Raw genomic sequence first — 21,616 nt, 5'->3', positions numbered from 1 at the left:
CCTCTGCCTTTTTTCAGAAAAGGATTTGATTTCCTAGAGACAAGTAGCAGTTCTATGTGATGGGTAATTGTACAACTCTTCAGAATTACAGAATTACCACTGCCTTGTGAAGCAAGTATTAATATTTTCACAGACATTTTATTCAAGTTGAAAAAAAGTTTCAAATTCACATTAGTTATGTTCACACTTCAAAAATAAATAAGAATGCTTAAAAAACTCCCAAACATGGAGAAACTGTGTAACAAAAGAAAGAGGGAAAAATAGTAACAGATTTTTTAGCAAGAAAATCAGTAATAGTAGGAGAAGGTACTACTGATATAAGGAAAAAATAAATCCCAAACATTTTTTGGAGAGTTTTTGTGGAGTAGCTGAAGTCCTGAGCAGCCAGTGTGTAAGAAGAGCTATTAAAGCACTTCCTTGCATAGATTCATACAACTGGAGTCACCTGAGGTAAAAAGATTCCCCTTTTCCAGGGATAAAATGGCAATTCCTGCTCCAAAATCTCCCCTGGCTTTGCCAGCCCGTGGCAAGAGCTGGATATGAGCCCTCAGTAGTTACACAGCACACTGTGTAATTTATCATTAAACAATGAGGCTGCAGCTCATTTTAACAACAGAAGTGCACTAATGTCACAGAAGAGTGCAATGAAGAAGAGCAATACAAAAGGAAATTATTTTCTTGGTGAAAACTACAAACTTGAGCTCTCTTACTGGAAAACAAACACAATTCTTGCACTAGCAGGTGCCTTAAACCAAGAGGTAAAAATTCACAGAATTTTGGATTTGTAGCAAAGCACCAAGTTTTACTCTGGTGACTGTTCCACAGCCAGCAGTGGAAGAGGTTCCTGAGTGGCAGCCCTTCCTGTCAGTCCCCTTCCTCATCACTGGGAATCATCACTCTCATACTCCTCATCCTCATACTGGAAGGCAGCCTCAGCTTCAGGGTCTGACTGAGCTTCCTCTTCATGCTCCTGGGACCTGTCAGACTGAGAGCTGGGCCTGGATTCATCCTCCTCTTCCTCTTCCTCCTGGGAATGGCCTGCCTTTGCTTCCTCTTCCTCCTCCTGGGAATGGTCAAGAGATGGGCCTGCTTTTGCTTCTTCCTCCTCCTCCTCCTCCTCCTCCTCTTCCTCCTGGGAATGACCAAGTGACAAGTCTGCCTTGGCTTCCTCTTCCTCCTCCTCTTCCTCCTGGGAATGACCAAGTGATGGGCTAGACTTTGCTTCCTCCTCTTCCTCCTCCTCATCCTCATCACTGGTCTGGCTGAATTCAGGCTCAAGGACATCAGGGCTGGCTCTGGCCTCGTCCCCATCCTCCAGGTCACTGCACTGCTCATCTGGGGTGGAGGTTTTGACACCTTGTCCCTTCTCTTCCTCCTCCTCCTCCCAGGACTGCTCACACTGGGGATTGTCACCAGGTGCTTCCTCAAAGGATTCCCCTTTTTTCCCTTTAACCTTTTTGATTCTGAAAAGACAAATTGCATGTGGGGTTTTATTTTCTGGGAAGATGCTTTCCAGGAGGTGTTAAACCACATTTATGGAATCCAGGACAAAGCCTGGTAATCTTGGCTGGGGTGGAATTGGGGAAGGAAAGGGGGGACACAAGAGTCTCTTTTCATGCTAGAAAGTAACTCAAATTTTTAAAAAATTTCTGTGTCCTTTTAAATCATAACACCCAATAGCTACTAAAAACTATTTTTTGATAAGGTTCATTTAAAAAATTTAAAATGTAAAGGTAGTGACTTATAGCAACCTGCCAGAAATTTTGATGAAAGGAAAAACCAAGAAATGTTTTCTTTCATTTTTCTTTGAAGTGCATTATATAACATAACCAGCTTGGTTAAGCAGCTCTTCTCTGTTTTATGAAATGATATTTAATTCAGGAAAAGCAATCAAAAATACATACTAATGCTAACATACCACACAGTCAAACAGTTCCCTGGGAAATACTGAAAATCATTAAAAACCCCTTAAATCTACACATGAAAAGATTTCTAATTATTAGATATGTAGTGGATAAAAAGAAAAAGCCTTCAGTCATCTGTACCTTTTTCTGACAGCAGCAGAGGTAAAATCTCCAGCATTGGAGAATTGCAGTGATTTGGCTGCTCCTCCTTTCTTTGAAACAAACTCTGGGCAGATCCCCAGTGCTCTCAGTCTGTTTGAATAATACTTTTCTGCAGCAATTCTGGCATTTTTCTGTAGAAAAACCACAATGGTTAAATGTTATCTAAAGCATTACATGCCTGGCTTTTGGTACTTTTATTTCTATTAATCCTCTGATTCATTCATTGCAGCTGACAAGTGGAAATGATTATTCACTGCAGGTAAGAATAGCAAAACAATACTTGAAAATTTTATACCAGATTTTACTTTTCTGTACCAGCAATGTTTACTTGTGGTCAGAGTTTCTCATGTTGTAACTGAACCAGACACATTCACAACAGTTCTCTGCTCCCTGTGCAAGCATATCTCAAAAATTACTGATATTTATATGGAGAAACAGGGATTGAAATGGAGAAATACTGCCCTGAAGAGTGTTTTTGAAGTATCTAAAAATGTCAGACTACAAATGTCTTATTCAGTATCAGTCAAGATTAATTTAGTATTTCAGAAATAAGGCAACCTGAGCAACTCTTTCAAAAAGCAATGGCATTTGTTTTACTCTTTTTTCCATTTCTTGCAGTTCTTGCAAATATTCCTGCCTTCTCTGCCTCTCGTTGTTCCTAAGGGGAGCAGAGTACAAGAGAAATCATTATTAATTCATAGCACAAGGAGTAATTTTCTACAGCAGTTAAATTGCTCATAACAAATTAAATGTTGTCATACTTCAAGATACATAAAAGGTACTGAACAATTCATCTCTGAAGGAGTCATTTTGGCTAAACAGAGGCAGGTCCTGGCTACGGGAGTTAAATAGAGGCTGAGTTAAAAAAATTTGGATACTTAGGGTTTTTTCCATGCTGATTTCATACAGAACTTCCAGTTGTTCTGGGCAAAATTAAAGAGAATACACCATAGGAAATTAAGAGCATGAAATAAAAATCAGTACTTTTAAAGCCTGATGGTGAGAATCTTGCTACTTTAGCAGTTGATCACCAAGAGAGGTGGCCACGTTCTGGATCGTGGAACACTTTTTTCCTGAGTTGGTTTGTCAAGGGCCCAGGCAGGAGCAGGATAATGAAACTGTTCATTCCTGACTGGAATGATGTCTGGCATCACAGGGAGCATTGGATAATCCAGGTGGAATGGGTTGTAGCCCTTCCTCAGGGTGGGACAGGCAGATCTGCCATTGCAGGTCAGACACCTGAGGGCAAGAATGAGATCAAGGGGGGGATTTGACACCTCAGCTTCCTCCAGCCTCTCTCCCTGACCTTCTCTGAACTCCTCACCATGTTGGGAAGTGAACTTCCATGTTGCTCCTTGCTTTGAAAGGAGCATTGCCACCACCAGACCTTATTATCCAGCTGTTTGAAATGAGCATTTTTAGGTTAAACACTTGCACCAGCCTCTGCATCAGCACCAGGGAACTGATCTTGCTTTGCAACAGCAGCATTTTACACCCAGACAAGAGCTCCTGAAATCTGATTAAAAGCTGTGATGTGAAATTTGCTGTTGAATGAACTCAAATCACATCTACAATCACCTACTGTCTCTCTGAATTCTCCACCTACTCTGACTCCAGTCGTTTTCTGCTTCTGTCCTAGAGTCAGCAGATCATGTGCTCAAGGACACACAGATTGCAAAGCTCCTGTTATTAACAGTGTGCCAGGTTACTGGAAATTAGGATTTGTCCTTGCTGCCCAAAAATCTTGCCCAGGCATGAAGCAATAGGGGCAGAGCAGTCAGTGCCTCCCACCGTCCCCATATAACAGCACCTTAAATTGACAACTCTGTAGCAGTACCACCGTGCCAGGCCAGATCACAAACCTCACTAAAGGCTTCTTCAAACAGGATCAATGTTTTTTAGGATTTTAGAAAAGCAGAAAGGGTTAAGGTAGCCCCAAACACGAGCCCAGGCAGCAGTGGTGGGGTTAGAGCTGTGTCAGAGCTGGAGCCATGTGGCAGCTTACAGCACTCCAAGAAGGCTCTCAGCTCTTCCCTGTGTGCTCAGTCAGACACAAGCAGCCTTTGCATTGCATCTCTACTCCAGGGAACCTTGGATCCCATTCCTCCTCAACACCAGCAGCTTCCTCTGGCACTGCTGGTACACTGTGAAGTTAAAAATATTCCTGCTTTAATTTCCCTCTTCAGTGGGGGCCTGCTGGGACAAAGAAGTGAATTGTGAAATGGTCACTGCTGCACCGAAGTTGTAGCAACACCAGTGCAGTATCCAGCTCTGCAAGGATATTCTGTATCCACACTGTTCCCTTTCCTTCTGATTTTTATTACCTTTTTTCCTCTTTAGTTAATACATCAATGGAGAAAACACAGGACTCTCCTTGTACCGAATCTATAATAATCTAATATGGAATATATGTATTTCTGTATTTCTATACTCTGAGTTCAATATGGCTTGGCAACAATTTCCCAGTTGAAATGCTAAATTTGGCCACTTTTTAACCATCTGCTTGCACCATATTTAATTTAGCACGTGTAAGTATCTAAATTCAGACTATGGTATTTTTTACACATTGTATGTTTAACATACAGTGCAATCCCAAACCTCTCCTTCTCATTATTGAATGAGGTGTTCAGGATACAGGGGAATGCAACAAAATACCTGAATGTTTTTAATCTGGATTTAGACATCTGAGCTAGGCTCTGATGTGGGTCATTGGCCTCAGCCCGAGCCATCACAATTTTCTGGAATTTTTTCGTTCTTTGTTTCTGCTTGGTTCTGTTCCTCTTTTGTTGTTCTTCCAGCTTTCTCTTTTCCTCAAGGGAATTCCTGGTGGGGAAAATAAACTAAGGCTGAATTAATTTTAAATCTAGAGCAAGACTTCAAAGGGAGCTTTGGCAAAGATGATTCCAAAGAGAAAAACAGGGTGAAAACAGGGTTGCTATGAGAGGACACAAGGTATGTGCCATTTTAAGGGATTCAGGATATCCTGGGAAACAGCACACATTTGTTTTCTTCTTAGGGACATGCTGACAAAAATGCACGAGTGTTCCTAACAATAATAAATACTAATGAAGTCTCATATGTAAATATTTTAAGATTTATATTATATAAGCCCTTATGTTAACAAATTAAATCCTATATTCACTGAATGGAAGGATTAACTGCATATGTGGAAATACCAAAACCGCCACCAACTAAAATACCAAATATATACTAATACAAAAAAAAACCACCAAAAAAACCCTCTACTTTTCAAGTATATAGAAAGCAGAGCATCTCTAAGCACCTTAGGGCTTGTAGCCGTCGTCTGGTGGCTTCTGTGTTTTTGGGAGGTTTGGGTTTTCCTCTTCTCCAGACATGTGGGTTTTCCCCTGACTGCCCCATCTGAGGTTTCCGTCTCAGAGAGGCAAATGGCCACCGTGTTTCCTTCAATGTTTCTTCATCCTCTTGAATGTCCTTCAAGATCTTGTCCTTGTTTGAGGGAATGTATGAAGTAAAAAGGTGGAAAGGCTCACAGACTGTGAGGGGTTTCACTTTTTTTTGCTGCAGGAGGTGTTTCTGGAATTTCTCATGTAGGAGTTCAAAATCAGGAATGCTTGGTTTGATCTTGGGTTTGTGCTCAGTGCTCTTGTGTTTCTTCTTTTTGTTGGTCTCTTTTAAGGCCAGTCTGCTGTTGGGTACACTTGAATTTCGTAGCAGCTCCTCTGCTCTCATCCTGATCCTGATTTCCCTGTAGAGCTCCTTCTCCTTTAGCTTGTCACTGAAATCTGGACTATAAACACATTTTGGGACCGGTCTCGCTCTGAACGCTTTGGTTTTATTTTCAGGTGGCAAAACATCTTTTAACTGCATTTTCCTGGCTTCTCTCCTTTGCCTCTCTCTCTCAATGAATTTAAATGGCTTTTGGGAAGCCAGGAGCTTGAGTTTGCTCCTCTCCCTCACAGACCTCCTGCGCTCCTCGTTCCGCTGCACGATGTCGTGGTAGAGCGGCAGCAGGACGGCGGCGGGCACGGGATTGGCTCGGAATTTCTTCTGACACTCTGCCTCCTCCTCCAGCTGCTTCTTCAGCAAGTGATTTTCCAGTTCAATCTGTGACTTGGATTTGATGTTCTGCTCTTTCTTCTGGGCTTCCCTGATGGTCATCTGGAAGGGTTTGGGCACGGTGATTCTGGGAGACCACGCTTTCTGTTTCGCGGGCACCTTCCTGCAGGGTGGTGAGCTGGGCAAGCTGTGCTTGGCACGGGAGATGTACTCTGCCAGAGAGAACCCATCCCACATTTTTTCAATCTGCTGCCTAGCAAACGAGGATGATTCAGTTTCACTGCTGTTTTCTTCAAACACTAATTCTACCTCAGACACGTCGGATACACTTGAGTCCAAGGGATCACTTAAGTCTGAGTCTGAAAAGGATTTGTGCAGGTTAAGAGGCTGATACGAGCTCTTGTCCCAAGTTGGCCTTGAAAATAAAGGGGGAAAAAAAAACTTGGTTTGAGCCAACACTGATGCAAACACTTCCACTCTAAGGAATCATCACTAGAAACAAAACTGAGTGGCTGAGGGGGGAAAAAGAGCAGCACACGGGGCACTCAAAGCAGGTCCTGATCACCAAGTCACCACTTGCTGCCTTGGGAAAGTCCCTGTGCTTTCCTCAATGTGCTGCCCAATCCCTGCAGTACACCCACCCCCAAACCTCCCAGCCCATTAGCAAAGTAATGAGTGTTTCCATTATCAAAACTGACTTCTCTCTGATATCTGGTTATGAGAGATGGGGAGTGCAACACTTGCCAGCCCAGAAACACACCCTGCTGTTTTAGAGCTGCCTGCAGAGCATCTGGGAATCTTCAGCTAAAAAGTGTCCCCAAACTTACCTACAGCACTTTGGAGAGGTGTCATTTCTCTTATCCAAGGCTTGGACTCCTTTTAAATAGGGTTTGTTCCTATACATACTTTCCAGTTTTGCCATGGTCTCCATGTGGGCATTCTTCAACTCTTCCAGCTTCAAGTAATACTCTTGGTTTGAATTGTACATTTTGGAAAAGTCTATCCAATTGTCACAGTCTCTCTTTGGAGGGGAGCTCTGCTCTCTGTTGGTATTTGAATCCAAGTCAAAGCCATCCTAGAAGAGATGTTTGTAAATTTTTTCTGCTAGTAGGAAGGGGAACAAAGTTCTTAATATTGCTTCATCCTATTTGAATCTAATGAATGGTAAAGTAACACAAAATAGAGATACCTGTATACAAATGTTAATGCAGAAGTACATGGAATAATCTTATTGCATAGTAATTTATATCCTAAGGGTCCTATTTAAAGCCTGTAAAAATTCCCAAGTTTGCCCTGTAATCAATGTGTTTATAACAGGAGATATGATCAAAAGGATTTACCAAAAGAAAAAAAAAACAACCAAAACTATTTTGTAAAGTGCAGTTTTTCCTTGATTACTATGCAGCTCTAAAAATGCCTTTATTTACAAGAAAACTGAACCTCCTAGTTCTATAACCACTCTAAAAATAAGTCATTAGAGATGTGGTGCATAAATGTTTATTCCATTTCCATAAGTTCCTGTGAAATTACAGGGATTCTGCACAGCTTTTATTTCCAATACCGTTTGGCAGTTTGTAGCTTTAAGTATTTTTTAAGCTTACACAAGCCAGAGAAGTTATTAGAGCCAGGTTAGTCAGCATCACAAAAGCTTCATTTTGTTCTAAGCAGCATGTTCTAAAAAGTCACGGGCCAGTTTCTTTATAAAAAAAATTAGAGTACTACTTTTCCACACAGGGATATTTTAATAAGCTTTGACATTCCAACAACAACAACAACAACAACAAAAACCCAACTTGTATATGTTTTGTCAGATTTCACTGCAAAAAATCCTTAAGTAGCAGTGGCCTCATGGAGTGGGAATTACAGGATGGAAGCAGTGAATTTAAAGGGCCCATCAGCGCCAGCACCCTCCACCTCCCTGAATCTGCTGCTGCCACCAGATATATACGTGTATAGACACACACACATATATAAATATATATAAAAAATATATATACACATATATAAATATATATACATATATACACACATATATATACATATACACACACATATATATATATATGCATATATACACACATATATATACACATATATACACACACATATATACATATATACATACATATATATACATATATATGCATATATACACACACACGTATATATATACATATATACACACACATATATATTTGCACATATATATACACGTATAAATCTGGTGTATAAACGCAGTTTCTTTTCTCGATCGCTGGGACATCCTCTCCCCGGGCTGGGCACCGCTCTTACATCTGCAGTCCCGACGCCGCGGTGCCCACAAGCTCATTAAAGGATCGGCGCTGCAGCAGGGCCATCTGCCAGCTGTCCCCGTGTGTGTGAGTGTCCCTGGCTCCCGGGGGAGGCACAGACCCCTCGGCAGAGCAGTTTCACGGAGGGGGGGAAGCAGCGCCCGGGTGCCCGCAGCCCCTCCCGGCCGTGCCCGCGGTACCTGCCCGGCGGCGGGCGGCGGTGCCCGCTCGTAGAGCGCGGCGGGTGCCCGTGTGCGCGGGTCGAGCGGCGTGCGGAGGCAGGAGGCGGCCAGGCGGGCGGCCCGGTGCGCGTCCTCCATCCCGGCCACGGAGCGCAGGGAGAGGCGGATCCCGCTCCGCCCCCGCGGAGGCGGCCCCGGGGCGGGAGCGGGAGCGGGAGCGGGAGCGGGAGCGGGGCGCGTTAACCGCCCGGCCCGAGGCCGAGCTCAGCCGCCGCCCGTGCGGGTTTCCAGCTGACTTGTTGCAGGGGTTTTAGTCGGAGCATCTTGTTTTCTCACTGGAGAGACCGCGCTTTCTGCACCAGCAAGGTATTGAAGAAGCTTTTTCCGTCTTGAAGTTTGTAGCTCAGGTAGGCAATTGCAGAGTAAGGCTAAACAGGAATATTCTATCCTAAACCATGATAAACAGGAACACTCTGTCCTAGGAATATTCTATCCTAAACCAGGGATTATTCTGTCCCAGGAATATTCTATTCTAAACCATGATAAACACGAATATTCTGTCCCAGGAATAGTCTATCCTAAAGCGGGATAAGCAGGAATATTCTGTCCTAGGAATATTCTATCCTAAACCAGGATAAGTAGGAACATTCTGTCCTAGGAATAGTCTATGCTAGACGAGGAATATTTTATCCTAAACCAGGCTATACAGTAATATTCTGTCCCAAGAATAGTCTATCCTAAACCAGGAACATTCTGTCCTAGGAATATTCTATCCCAAAGGGGGATAAGCAGGAATATTCTGTCCTAAGAATATTCTATCCTAAACCAGGATAAGCAGTAATATTCTGTCCCAGGAATAGTCTATCCTAAACCAGGAATATTCTGTCCCAAGAATACTCCATCCTAAACCAGGAATATTCTGCCCTAGGAATATTCTATCCTAAATCAGAAGCAGCAGGAACGTTCTGCCTGGACATTAATGCGGGATGGACCTATTTGCTGTAGTGAAATTACAAATTCTTTTTGTCATGAAATCACACAGAATTGTTGTAATTCTTGTCAAGAATTGGAACTCTGTGAAAATGGAGGATGAAAGCTTTAATCATAGTACCTAAACTAAGAGATCGTTGCTGGATGTGACCCTGTGGGGCACCATTTGCAATTTTAAACAGGCAATGAATAATTCATGCAGAGCATTAATGCCTAAATCGATTGTCTAATTTATTAATTAGTAGTTGAGTCATTCTGTTTGTTTTACTTGGCAAGTCACAACAGCAGGTCAACACCATTGTGGAAATTTACTCAAAAGCTCCAGCTCCAACCAATCATGAATGGAAATGAGAGAAGAAATGGATGAAACTCTCCTTTAAACATTAAGAGGCATCAGGTTGTTTTAATATAGCAATAATGGAGATGAAAGGGTTAATTTAAGTCAGACTAAGAATTAGAAGTTGGAAAGTTAATTTGCATTATCATAGAACAGTGTACTTTTGACTTCTAGCCAGCTTTGGGAAAAACAGTTATTCTGGGGGCAGGGGGAGGAGCCCATGTGAAGAACACACTTTGTAGGGCTCTGGATCATGTGATGGCACCAGGAATCACTGCAGAGCTCAGCAGAGCAAGGAATGTCATGTGCTCCCACTGCAAAGATCCTCCTCCCCTCGAGCCTGGCATCCTAAGGCCAGTAACACCACTCACTTAGGAAAAGCTTTGGGAGAAGTAGCTCTAAGCTAGTTAAGTGTTACTAAAGTACACTTGAAGGGTGTTTTTAGAATATATCACAAGATCTGATTGCATGCCTTACACTTTACAGCCACAGAGAGGAGAAAAGCAAATGTAACAAAGCCTAACAAATTCTTACAAAATTATACAGCAAACAGTCAGGTAGACTACTGCATGTTTATTGATAAAACAGCATCTTCTTTTTGAAAACAAATTGTTTTTTAAGTTAAACCTGATCAAAGTACATCAGTCTTGGTGGAGCTTAAGACAATTCACACAGGCGCTTTTGGTGAGGAATCCATATTCGAAGCCATGGTCCCCACCTCTCTGCTCAGCTTATCCTCGAGTGTTCACCTGCAGGGAGGACACACAGTCAGGCAGAAGAAATCATAGGATACACAATTCCTTCTTCATTTAAAGATCCTAGGCTTTTAGTGACTCTAATTCCTTGCTTTATGGTGCAGAATTTATAACGCATTTAATTTTAGCTGCAGTTATTAAAAGGCTGAATGATCTTAAGTAGCACACAAACTGAGAATACACAGCAACTGCATTTTGAAGCCCAGCAAATGACTGACAATATCCTGGTGCTTGTGAAGGAAGGATAACCCAAACCACGATGCCAACACCACTCACCACATCATCAATCTTGAGAATGCTGCGCACGGTTTCTGTCGCGAGGGTCAGAGCACTCAGAGACACCAGCAGAGGCTGCACAACCAGCTCCTCCAGGATGTTGGAAATGCCACCCTAGGGGAACAAAGGGCCTTCAGTTTGTGCAAGACAGTCACACTTAGCACGTTTTCTTTTAGCAGAATCCTGAGGACAGTCAACTCCTAAACTATAACAGGGCATTACAGCACACATCTTCTCTCCCCAAGCATTTATCCAGTCAAAATCAGCCAACAGAAAAGGCCAACAGTGCCAGTTGAGAAAAAGCTGTGGTGCTGCTCCCAGCTTATGACCACCTTCCACTCCAGATCCTACTGATGGACAATTCTAAATGGATCTATTGTTGTAGATGAAATGCTTTTGTAGAGATGTGAGATGTTTCTTGTCCTGTGGGTACAGCATTTAATATCTGCTACTATCAATGCTTGGGGTGAGTTCCTGAGAGAACAAGTTGTCCTTTCCCTCTGCTAATTTTAGGAAGGCTACCACTGTGAGACACCACCTTGCCCTCTCCCTAGTCCAGCACTAAGGTTAAGCATTTCCCCAGTAACACCCAGGTATTCTAACCCCCTTTACCTTTCTGACATTAATGCCAGCTGTTTTCTCTCCTTGGGCATGTCTGTTTCTGAGCTCTGTGACCGTGGAGATGGGATTGAGGCCTGCATTCTCAGCCAGGGTGGAGGGAATGACCTCAAGTGCATCCCCGTAGGCACGGACACAGTAGGACTCCATCCCCTTCAGCGTCCGCGCGTACTCGTTCAGCCGCAGCGCCAGCTCGATCTCGGGGGCTCCACCACCAGCAATCAAAGCCCTGAAACCACAAACACAGAGAACAGAAACCATCAAACCTCACTCCACAGCTCACTGCACACGCATCAGGCTCCATGTGTCACTCATGAACCCGACAGAGACATTACCTTTTCTTCACTAAGCACCTTATGACACACAGGGCATCGTGAATGGAGCGCTCGGCTTCCTCCAGGACGAGTTTGTTGGACCCACGGACCACGATGCTCACAGTTTTCCCAGGGTTTGTGCAGCCTGTGATCTAAAACATAAAACCAAATACTGACACTGGGGAACAAATAAAAATTTGGGATAAAAAGACACTGCCATTGGGACTTTCAAACTGTGTAACAGCACTGATGTCTGGCCAAGCAAAATCACTGCACTGCCAAAGTCGGTGGCTACTCAGAGCTTAGAAATAGGTACTTAAATGTAATAAATTCCATAGTAACAAACAAAGCTACCAGTTATTAAAATAACAGACAAGATGTTAGGTAGGTATTAACATTTTGCCCCTCACTCACCTTTATTAGTTTCCCAGAACCGTTCAAGTTGACCTCCTCTGCCAGCTCAGCAGAGCCCAGCATGTCAGGGGTGAATTGGTCAATATGAGCCACAGGCTTAGTTCCAATTGTCTGAAAAATAACGGGAAAAAAAATTAATCCAGAGGCTGACTGCAGAGTCAGCAAGTACACTGTATGTTGTCTTTCTGCAAAAGACAGTAAAATGCAGAAGATACTGTAGCTTTTACATCTGTCCTGAATCCTTCTATAGAAGTGTGACTTCTCAGCAGAGCAGGAATGTTTTTTAGGGAAATGTCTGCTCTTGTATTATAGTTAAAACATGAAACTTGTGAAAAATGTCACGGTAAACTGGCCCTGGCTGGGCAGTTAGTTTTGGGATAGATTTTAAAACTGCTGCTCATTTATACAACCCACCTTACCTTACATATAAACTCAATGTCTTCTCTTTCAATATCTTTAACCACCATGATCTTAACTTTGTTCAGAAAATGGAGGGCCAGGTCACTGAGAGCATCCCTGAAAACGAGAGGGAAGGAGTCAGGTCCCAGTGCTCCAGTTCTTCAGAGTACAAAGTAAGGATGTCATCAAACTCAAAATACAGTGCTGGTGCTTTCTAAAGGTACAGTGACTGTTACTCTGCCAAGTGTGACTGTGTTTGGCTTCAGTTTTCCCAACAATTCCAACTGTGGCCCCGAGCTGCTGCAGAGAGCCGTGCCTGGGTATTAACGTACCTCAGGATGGATTTCTGAATGAGCAGCACATTGCAGCCAGCCTTCTTGATCTGCTTCACCAGGTTCAGGATGTAGGCTCTCTCCTCACGCAGCACTCTGTCCATTTGAGCATAGTCAGAAACAACGATCTGGTTGTCCATCTGTTTCAAATTAAAAAAAGAGAAAAGCAGGTACTGTGAGCTGACTTTAAAAGCAAGTGTCAAAATGTACCACATTCTTTAACACAAGATGCTGTAATTCCAAACAAAGAAGCATAACAGCAAAATACTAATGGAGATAGTTCAGGTAACACAATTTAAATTTAGACAATTTTAAACATAATTTAAAAAAACATTTGTTATTCCATTTGCTTGTCCCAAGTCCCAGAGTATGAAGCTTTGCTCTAGCCACAGTCTGACTTACATCTGTCTTAGGAGCAGACAAGCAGAACTGAATGAGGCCAATTTTGGCTTTTTCCACTCTGGTTACGCCGGTATTTGCCACTTTCTGAGTCAGGACGAGTCCCTCAACCAGTTCACAATCATCAATTGTGCCTCTGGAAACAAACACAACCCATCACTGGAGCACTCTGGCAAAATGAGTTCACAGAGACAAAATCTGTCTAATTACAAACTGTTTCTTACCCCAATTTCTTAACAATTTTAATATCTCTGAGGTCCACACTATTGGCTGTACTTGGGTCAATCACCTTCATCACTGCATCCACACTCATTGGAGAAAGTAAACTGGAATACTGACACACAACCTAAGGGATACAACAGTAAAGAAAACATGGTGAGACACTTTACACTGATGAACAGCAATTTCACAATACTGTCACTGTGTTTCAGTATTTGATATCAGAATTTGGAAGCAAAGATGTTTTAACAAGGCATCTTCCTAACAGCTGCCCCACGGCAAGGACAGAGTGATTCTGGGAGGGAAATCCACACTCAGGGACGTACAGAAAACAGAACTGCTTTTTCTTAGACTTGAAAAGCTGAAAGGCCTGGCTGGGCTGGAGCTGCCAGCCCAAATGCAGCTGTACCTTGGAGTTGAGGGAAGTTGTTGCACTGTTCAGCAGGGTCTCCCTGTCACTGAGCTCCACGGGCTGGGCCATGTTGGTCAGCACCTCAATACCTTTATCCAGAGCCTTCTGGAATGACTCCGAAATGATGGTGGGGTGAATTCCTGTGCAGAGCATAGAAAATGCCTGTTAGACACTTCACTTTTCAAATATACCTTTTTTTGGTTTTTCTTCACCATCTCTTCCCATTTTAAAGCTCAAGATACTCAGGTCAGAATAAACTGAAGCCATTTCAGCAGAATGTTCTTCACTAGTATGACCCCCCCTTATTATTTTCTGGATTAAAACTGAGGGAAAAAGCTGTAACATTCCAAGTGATTTGTCCTCACAGACAAGTCCTGCAAATTTCCCTGTGATCCCTGACATCCCAGAAACACTTTCTCCAAGTTCTCTTGGCATTCCTAAAGCTGCAGCTGTTCAGCTGATGCCTGTGAGGAGGCTGCCACTGATTAAATTTCAGATTTTCAAAAACTCTTCTCCCACAGTCTTGTATGAAACTCCTAATTTCCCTGGAATGTGGGAATTACTTTAAGCTTCATCCCACACATGCAAGAGGACAAAACGACTTCAGTACCTAAATTCTGTGCATGTTAAATGAATATATTTACCTTTCTGAAGGAGTCTGGAACAGGCATCCAAAAGAGCTCCAGCAATGACAACAACAGAGGTCGTGCCATCACCAGCTTCAATATCTTGTGCTTTTGACAGCTCTACTAACTAAGGGAAAAATTATGACAAATAAATATACAGAGTGCTGTTTACCTATACCCAGACACTTTTTTGGCCAAAATACAGTTATGGTACAATGAGTCAGTTCCAGAAGCAAAGCTTTGTTCCTCAAATTTAAAACTGAACACACCCATCTAACAGGTTCACCTTTTCCTTCTCTGGAGGAGGGTCACAGGAAGCTCATTTCCATCTCCAACCACAACCAAATCCATGAACACTGAATATTTCAAAAGGATCAGCTACTGTGTTCTCAGACCACCTGCCTATACCTTCACTCATTCCCTTCTTTCATTCTCTTCTGTCCTAATGGTTTGGGACACGAGTTTTTCCTTCTCAAATGACAGATGAAGGTTTGGGCTACATTTTCTTATGTTTTAAAACATGTCCAGAGGGATTGTGAATAAGGAACACTGGGTAATAAATAATAGTTTGTAACTCTTAAGCATATGTCACAATCAAAAGAAATGTTTCTGGAGCACAATGCCCAAAATTTCCTGCTCTGTCACTATCCTGGGTAATGCTCCTCAAATGCACACAAAATGGAAAAGAAACCACTCACCATTTTGGCTGCAGGGTGCAGAACCTGCATTTGTTTCAGGATAGTGGCACCATCGTTAGTGATTGTCACATCTCCCTTAGCATCCTGAATCTGGGAATAAAGGGCAGGGACACAGTTCTGATCAGCAGCTGCAAATCTTTCATTTGAGGCTCAAAATATTTTTTTAACATCATTTTCAAAAACAAGATGTTCATTTAGTTCCCACTTTCCCTTAAATGCCTGAAACATGGGAAAGAATTATGGTGAAAGATGGCATCCTTTGTAAGACACGTTGAATTTACAATATCTAATATTTCGAAATTTAAGAAACAAAGCTTACCATTTTATCCATTCCCTTTGGTCCGAGGCTCGTTCTAATTGCATCAGCAACAGCTGAGAAGAGAAGAAAACGTTTGCAAGCTGATCTAAAGAACTATAAACATGCATCATTGAATTGTGCTTCCTAAAAAGAAAACTGCTCCCACTTTTAAGCAGACAGACTAAAGGATCCCAAATAGTGGAATGATGTAAAACGCTGCAGTATCACGCCTGATTCCCATAGTTATTTTTTTTTAGCAATTGGTATCTGATCACTTGATTGCAGCCATTTTAAATCTGGCGAATCACAAAGGAACAGAACGCAGTGCGACCGGAGCTCATGTCAGTGCCCAAGATCGCATCCTCTACACGCGCCGGCCCATCCCGGGCGGCTCCCGGCCATCAAACCCATGGAATTCCTGCTCGTATCCCTGGGGCACGGCGCGGGCGGTGCCCAGCACCGGGGGATCCATCGCCCCCCCGCCTCAATCACGGCCCACGCGGGGTCCGGCCCGGCTCCCACCCGGCCCCGGGGCGGCTCCCCCGCGGCCGCCGCACCTTTGCCGGCGGCGATGTTGCTGAAGCGGATCTGGGCGGGCTTGTCGCGGTCCTGGTAGGCGCCCTTGGCCTTGTTGCCGGCCCCGCCGGGGGCTCTGCCGGGCGCGCTCTCAGGCATGGCCGGGCCGAGCGGGACAGACCGGGACGGGGCCGGGATGCTTCCAGAACGGGGCCTTCCGGCCTCGCGTCACGCAGGGCTGCCCAACGCGCGCCTGCGCGCTGCTCAACCGGCGAGCGAAACGCCCCCTTCCACCTGCCTGCCGGCGAACGGCGCGGACGCCTATAAAAGAGCTGCGCGCTCGCTTGGGGGCTTAGGGGAGGTCTTCCCGCCTGGGAGGGTCGGGCTCGTCTCGCGCTGCGCTCGTGGCCGCTGGGGGGCGCCAGGGCGCGGCCGGGGGGGAGTCCCACCCTCAGCCCTGAGGGAGCCGGGAACTGAGGGAGGGATGGGGCTCACAGCCCGCGGGATCCCGCCCTCATCCTGAGGGAGGGATGGTGCGGGATGGGGCCCTCATCCCTCAGGGAGCCGGGAACTGAGGGAGGGATGGTGCGGGATGGGGCTCACAGCCCACAGGGTCCCGCCCTCAGCCCTGAGGGAGGGAAGATTTGAAGCAATGCCAAGCAGCCTCAGCCTTTTTCCCTTTACAAATCTCGGTGTGGCACCTTGCAGCTTTTCCCTGCTAAGTCCAGGACCTGCTGTACCATCCCACCCGTCCTGGGTAGGTTTTGAGCACCTGTTTTTTGCAGAACCCGTTGCCAAAAAGGGGTTCAAGCAGCAGCTTTGTCACAGGTGAACTTAGACAGCATTGAATTACAGGAAAAGAACAGATACAAGGTATATTTTTTGTAACAGCCTGGAAAATAGTTTATACCTATTGGGATTAATTTCTGTATTTCTATAAGAAACTTCTGTTTGTTTGGTTTTTTCTTTTTTATATTATATATCTGAATATATATTTGTTATTTTCTTTACCCTAAACAGAATACAAATGTAATGTAGTTTAGATGCGAAGCACATACTCGAACCCACAAAGTAAATTAATTTTGTATTGTGTTCTCAGTAAAACACAGCAGCTCACAAAAAAGAGCTCTGACTGAAAGGAAAATGCCCACATAATACCTAAACCCTGTAATTCTTATGGCATATCTTTGGCTGGGTGTGAAAAGCCAGAGTTTAAAGTGCTCCTGTGTAAAGATAATTATCCAATAAATGTTCCCCTGCACCAGCACGGTGTAAGAAACAGGTGGAGAATGGGAGCTCCTGAGGTTGTTTTCCATTTTCAAGCACCTGCACCTGTATCCGGAGCTCATTGCTCCTGTGTGAAACACATCCTCATGGTGAGCAGTTTTCCAGTGCCAGCAATAACTTTGTATGGGGAGACATCAAAATTCAGCACCTAGACAGTTGTCAAAATGAAGAAACGGAGAAAACACGACTCGTCTTTCAACCATTTTTCGCAGTTGCTTTTGGTTTTACTTTTTTTTTTTTTTTTTGCTGGATTTATGCTCCTTTGAAACAGATAACTGAGAAGAGGATTTGGTAGTGGATGATCTTTGCTTTTTTTATATTCAATTTTTAGCAGGCAGAGAGGAAAACAGTTTTTGTATGAAGGTAGAGAAATGCACATCTAGGTCATATACAGGGAAAAAGTCTGGTTATATCTGGATTTATATCACCTCTAAAATTATCCAAACACACCCTAAATGACCGAAATCACTATGAACTCTGACCTTGCTCTTAAATTACACCAAGCAAAGATGGCAGCAGTACCAAATTTTGGATATTTAGCACTAATGCAATGTTTTGGCTGGAATCAATAAAGAGGCAAGCTCTTAAAGGAGCTATTGAGGAAGGTTTAGGTTGTGGTTGGTCTCTTTGTTAGGGATAGTTTAGTTTGTTGTGCTATCCCAGGAAGTTCCTGCTTTCTCCTGGATGTGTATAATCACTGGCATAGCTACATCCAAGGATTTTGTGTAAATTTGGCTGGTGGCAGATGTCATTTCTCTGGCGCTGAGCTGGGCTTTGGGTTTGGTTTTGCCACAAAAAACTTGAGAGGAAAACACAGACAGATTGTGCCCTGCTGCCAGCAATTACCACGTGCTGCTCAGTGGTGCCCTAGGGCTGGGAGCAAGGATTTCCCAGGGTTTGGAAGGAAATGAAGGAGCTGGTTACACATGGCTCTGTGCTAGGCAAAAGCAGCTCCTCCAGTGCTGAGAATAATTTGGAGCCAGTTTGTTCCATTGTTGGGTGGAGCCTGGATTTTGAGTCGGTGTGTACCAAGCTGCTGAGCTCAGTTTAGAGCAGCTGTGGCCAGTGTTTTCCTTACTAACAATTTTGGTCTGGCAGGGTTCCTTCCCTGGGGCTGGGCTTCAGGGCCGAGGAGGGGTTTCCTCAGCCCTCAGGGATGTACTGGATTTAAGAGGAGGTGTCTGGCTAATTTAAGGGGGCTTTGTTACCCACTTTTTTTATCTGCCTCATTCTGTGTTCAGTATGAACTCCCTGGCTGTGGTTTGCTTTTATCTTGCAGGTGTGGAGGTGGCATCAGATGGGGACTGACCCAGAGCAGGCTCTGTGGTTTTGGACTTGTCAGGGTAAAGGCTGAGCTTTCAGCCTGGGCACCCAAGGACCAAATGTGTCATTAGGTCACGTTTAAAGCCAGCACTCCCTGAAGCCTTTTGGATTTGTCTTAACAGCTGAGTTTACACTTGGAGTTGCCTGCACTTTATATTGTTCTCCTTACCCTCTTAGCATAGTTTTTGGCTGTTTTGACCTTTACCAGCATCTCCAAGAGGCAATGAGACAATGACAAATCCCATAATAAACACCCCCACACAAGATCCTGGGGTTGTAATGGAGTTTTTAGCTTAGTTTCTTGAAAAAAAAAAATTTGTGCTTAATACTCTGTCCTTCAAATAGAACTTAGACCTAATTTTGACTAAGTGTGATAGAAACTCTTTGTTTTCTGGCTTTGTGTGAATAGGCAGCTGCATGAAGAAGAGAGATTTTTATTTAGAGCTGCACTGAGGACAGAGCTCAGTCCTCTGGGGATGTTTGTTGCTGGCACAGTGTTCCTGAAATGGAGGCTGATCTTCCAGGGGGGCTATTTTGCTTCTCCTTGGAGATAACTCACCGAGAATCCTCGAGGCAGCAGTGATGACAGCAGAAGGAATGATTACCACAAACAGGCTGATATAATTTCACCCCATGGCCTTAGGTAAGTTATTAATTCCTTAATCATGCTCTGGGAAGAGTGAGTAGCTCCTAAACATTTAATAAATGCAATACTCAAGTCTTCCCAGCATGAAGTTTTTTGCACAAGTAAATTTTAGTTTTGTCAGAGAAGAAGAAAGTATCTACCTAGAGAATATTTTTTTTCTTCTTCTATCTGGAGTTTCATGCCAGAAGTTTTGGCTCATGGTGCCTGAGGCTGAGCTCTGCAGGAGCTGCCAGCCCTGCCTGCATGGCATGGCTGCTTCCATCTCCTGGAAAAGACAATGAATGAGGAATTCTGTTTTTTATGGATTTTCTTGGCATCCTTTTACTTGATTTCTTCTGATTTTCCTTGTTTCTTTCCTGCTCTGGACTATGTATAGTGAAGAGTTTTTTGTCCCATTCATCCTACTCCCTCCATTTCTTATCAATATTTTCTGAGGGTTTTTTCTCCCTTATGTTCCTTTAAAAAAATCTAATTTGACATCCACAGACTGTTCACACAGACTTTTCAGCAAAGAGTCTAGGAGAAATGAGGACACACACTGTGGGAGTGTGTCAGGAAATGCATGCAGTGCCATCCAAGTATTACCTCATTACAGGTACTTGTAGGTAATGTCATCCAGCACAGAAGGGTGAGGCTTCTGCAGGGCTGCCCTGTCACTTGGGAGGGAAGAAAAACACTCCATCAGTAGTGATTTTGTTCTGCTAAGACATCAGTGTAAACACTGCTATTTATTTTCCTCTAAGTACAATGAATGTGATCTGATCTCTTTTGCTTCTAAAATCTACAATAGTTTTTTTTTTTTTTTTTTAATCTTACTGCACTTGTAGACTGGTTTTTCCAGGCAGCAATTCTCTCCTTGATCTTAAAAAGAAAAAATTACATTTTTCCTTATCAGTTGCAAGTTGGCAGAGAAGTTCCTGGTCATAAGGAATTAGAGGCAGGGACAGACAAGCTGCTGAATAACTCTGTGGGACTGGGACTGTTGCTGCTGTAAATTCTTGGCACTTCTTTCCCTTCACACAGGAACACACGGGTAGTGTGAGTCAGTGACCCTTGTCTGCAGGGTGCAGGCTGAAGTTCTTTGGTGAAAGAAGGAATATTTCTTAATGGGAATACCTGGGGAGATGATTCCCCCCTCTCCCTCTAGATGCCAGCAGAGCACTAGCCTTGCTGTGAGGCATTGCCTCGTGGATGTATTTCAGAAGAACAGTGTTAATTTGTAATGCTGCTTGATTGCTTTTTAGAGAGGTTGGGATTAACAGATTGTCCTGTTCAGAACAAACTCTGCATCCTTTGGAGAGCTGATGAAAAGAAAAAGCACCCGGAGTTTAAACATGTTTTTTTATGAATATCTGTTTCTGCAAATACAAAACATGTTCTCACCTGTGTTATATCTCTCTGTATTTCACAGGTAAAGAACGAATCAGAGGCTTCTTGGCAAGCAACATCCTGAGCCCTCAGAGACTTGTTTGTAACTCCACACAAACGTGTTGTTCCAGAGATAGATCCCCGTGGAGGAGTACAGCTGTGGCTGAGCTTGTGTATCCTGCCTTGGAGAGGCTGATGGAGCCTGGGGTGTGGTGTGAGCTCCCTGCCTTGGGCCCATTTAATGTCTGGGACAACTCTGAAAGTGGGATCCCTTCTGGTGCTGAGATGGACCAGGCTGAAGCACCTTGTCCCACTGCTCTGGGCTTTCCCACATGCCTCAGGGCTCTCAGGGACTGCTTCTCTAATGGCATTTGTTGCACCAAAAGCAAGGTGTCCCTCTCTGCTCCCTCACAGCCAGCAAGAGTTCTGGCCCTTAAAGAGCCTTTTCTTTCCTGTATGGAGGGGATCAGCTTCATTTCCCAGAGTGTTTCTGTGAGACTCAGTGACTGATTTTCAAGTGCTGTTAGAGATGGAGCATCGTGCACTCCTGCCCTGACAGCCAGGGGATGCACCCACAGGCACCGTTGGCTGTTGTGGACTCTCTTTGCCTGGACTCGGTTCTTTGGAAAGAAGACATACACGTGAATGGGAAAGGATCTTGCAAGACTTTGTTCTGAGAAAGAGAGAGAAAAGCTACACAAACTGTCCAAAAACTGTATTGCAATGCTCTCTGCACTTCCCCCGAGTGATCTTCCTCTCGAGAAACAGAACAGGTGGAGCTGCATAACAGTAAGTGAAGTATTAGTTCTATT

At 43.9% G+C, this 21,616-nt stretch overlaps 2 protein-coding genes and 1 long non-coding RNA gene across 4 annotated transcripts in view; 1 reads left to right on the top strand and 2 right to left on the bottom strand.

Annotated features, from left to right (window-relative positions):
• Positions 1 to 118: 118 nt before the first annotated feature.
• On the bottom strand, positions 119 to 8,735 carry FAM161A (FAM161 centrosomal protein A). 2 transcript variants are annotated; one of them, XM_088160743.1, is made up of 7 exons: positions 8,596 to 8,735; positions 6,932 to 7,179; positions 5,350 to 6,519; positions 4,722 to 4,889; positions 2,625 to 2,724; positions 2,046 to 2,197; positions 119 to 1,463 (listed from the first exon to the last, which is right to left on the bottom strand). In XM_088160743.1, the coding sequence occupies exons 1-7, from the start codon at positions 8,713 to 8,715 to the stop codon at positions 881 to 883; spliced, it is 2,541 nt and encodes an 846-aa protein (XP_088016869.1). In that variant the 5' UTR covers positions 8,716 to 8,735; the 3' UTR covers positions 119 to 880. The 2 variants fall into 2 exon arrangements, with proteins under 2 accessions (XP_088016869.1, XP_088016870.1); XM_088160744.1 differs by lacking the exon at positions 4,722 to 4,889 and having other exon boundaries at positions 8,596 to 8,729.
• Positions 8,736 to 10,462: 1,727 nt separating this feature from the next.
• On the bottom strand, positions 10,463 to 16,553 carry CCT4 (chaperonin containing TCP1 subunit 4). The gene is made up of 14 exons (XM_014895085.2): positions 16,222 to 16,553; positions 15,686 to 15,738; positions 15,367 to 15,456; positions 14,687 to 14,795; positions 14,040 to 14,182; positions 13,636 to 13,757; positions 13,415 to 13,547; positions 13,013 to 13,152; positions 12,701 to 12,797; positions 12,282 to 12,392; positions 11,889 to 12,019; positions 11,548 to 11,782; positions 10,936 to 11,049; positions 10,463 to 10,653 (listed from the first exon to the last, which is right to left on the bottom strand). Exons 1-14 carry the CDS (start codon positions 16,337 to 16,339, stop codon positions 10,636 to 10,638), a joined length of 1,614 nt encoding a protein of 537 aa, XP_014750571.1. The 5' UTR covers positions 16,340 to 16,553; the 3' UTR covers positions 10,463 to 10,635.
• Positions 16,554 to 19,180: 2,627 nt separating this feature from the next.
• Positions 19,181 to 21,616, top strand: part of LOC148224137 (uncharacterized) — a 56,953-nt gene continuing 54,517 nt past the window's right edge. The window contains exons 1-2 of the long non-coding RNA XR_015802055.1: positions 19,181 to 19,433; positions 20,848 to 21,593. This is a non-coding gene — a long non-coding RNA (uncharacterized LOC148224137). The remainder of the gene's footprint in view (positions 19,434 to 20,847; positions 21,594 to 21,616) is intronic.

Source organism: Sturnus vulgaris, chromosome 3 (genome assembly GCF_052056855.1).
Source record: "Sturnus vulgaris isolate bStuVul1 chromosome 3, bStuVul1.hap1, whole genome shotgun sequence".
In the NCBI taxonomy this organism is placed as follows: domain Eukaryota; kingdom Metazoa; phylum Chordata; class Aves; order Passeriformes; family Sturnidae; genus Sturnus; species Sturnus vulgaris.
The sequence above is the reverse complement of the archived record's forward strand: the minus strand, read 5'-3'. Positions and strand labels throughout refer to the sequence as shown.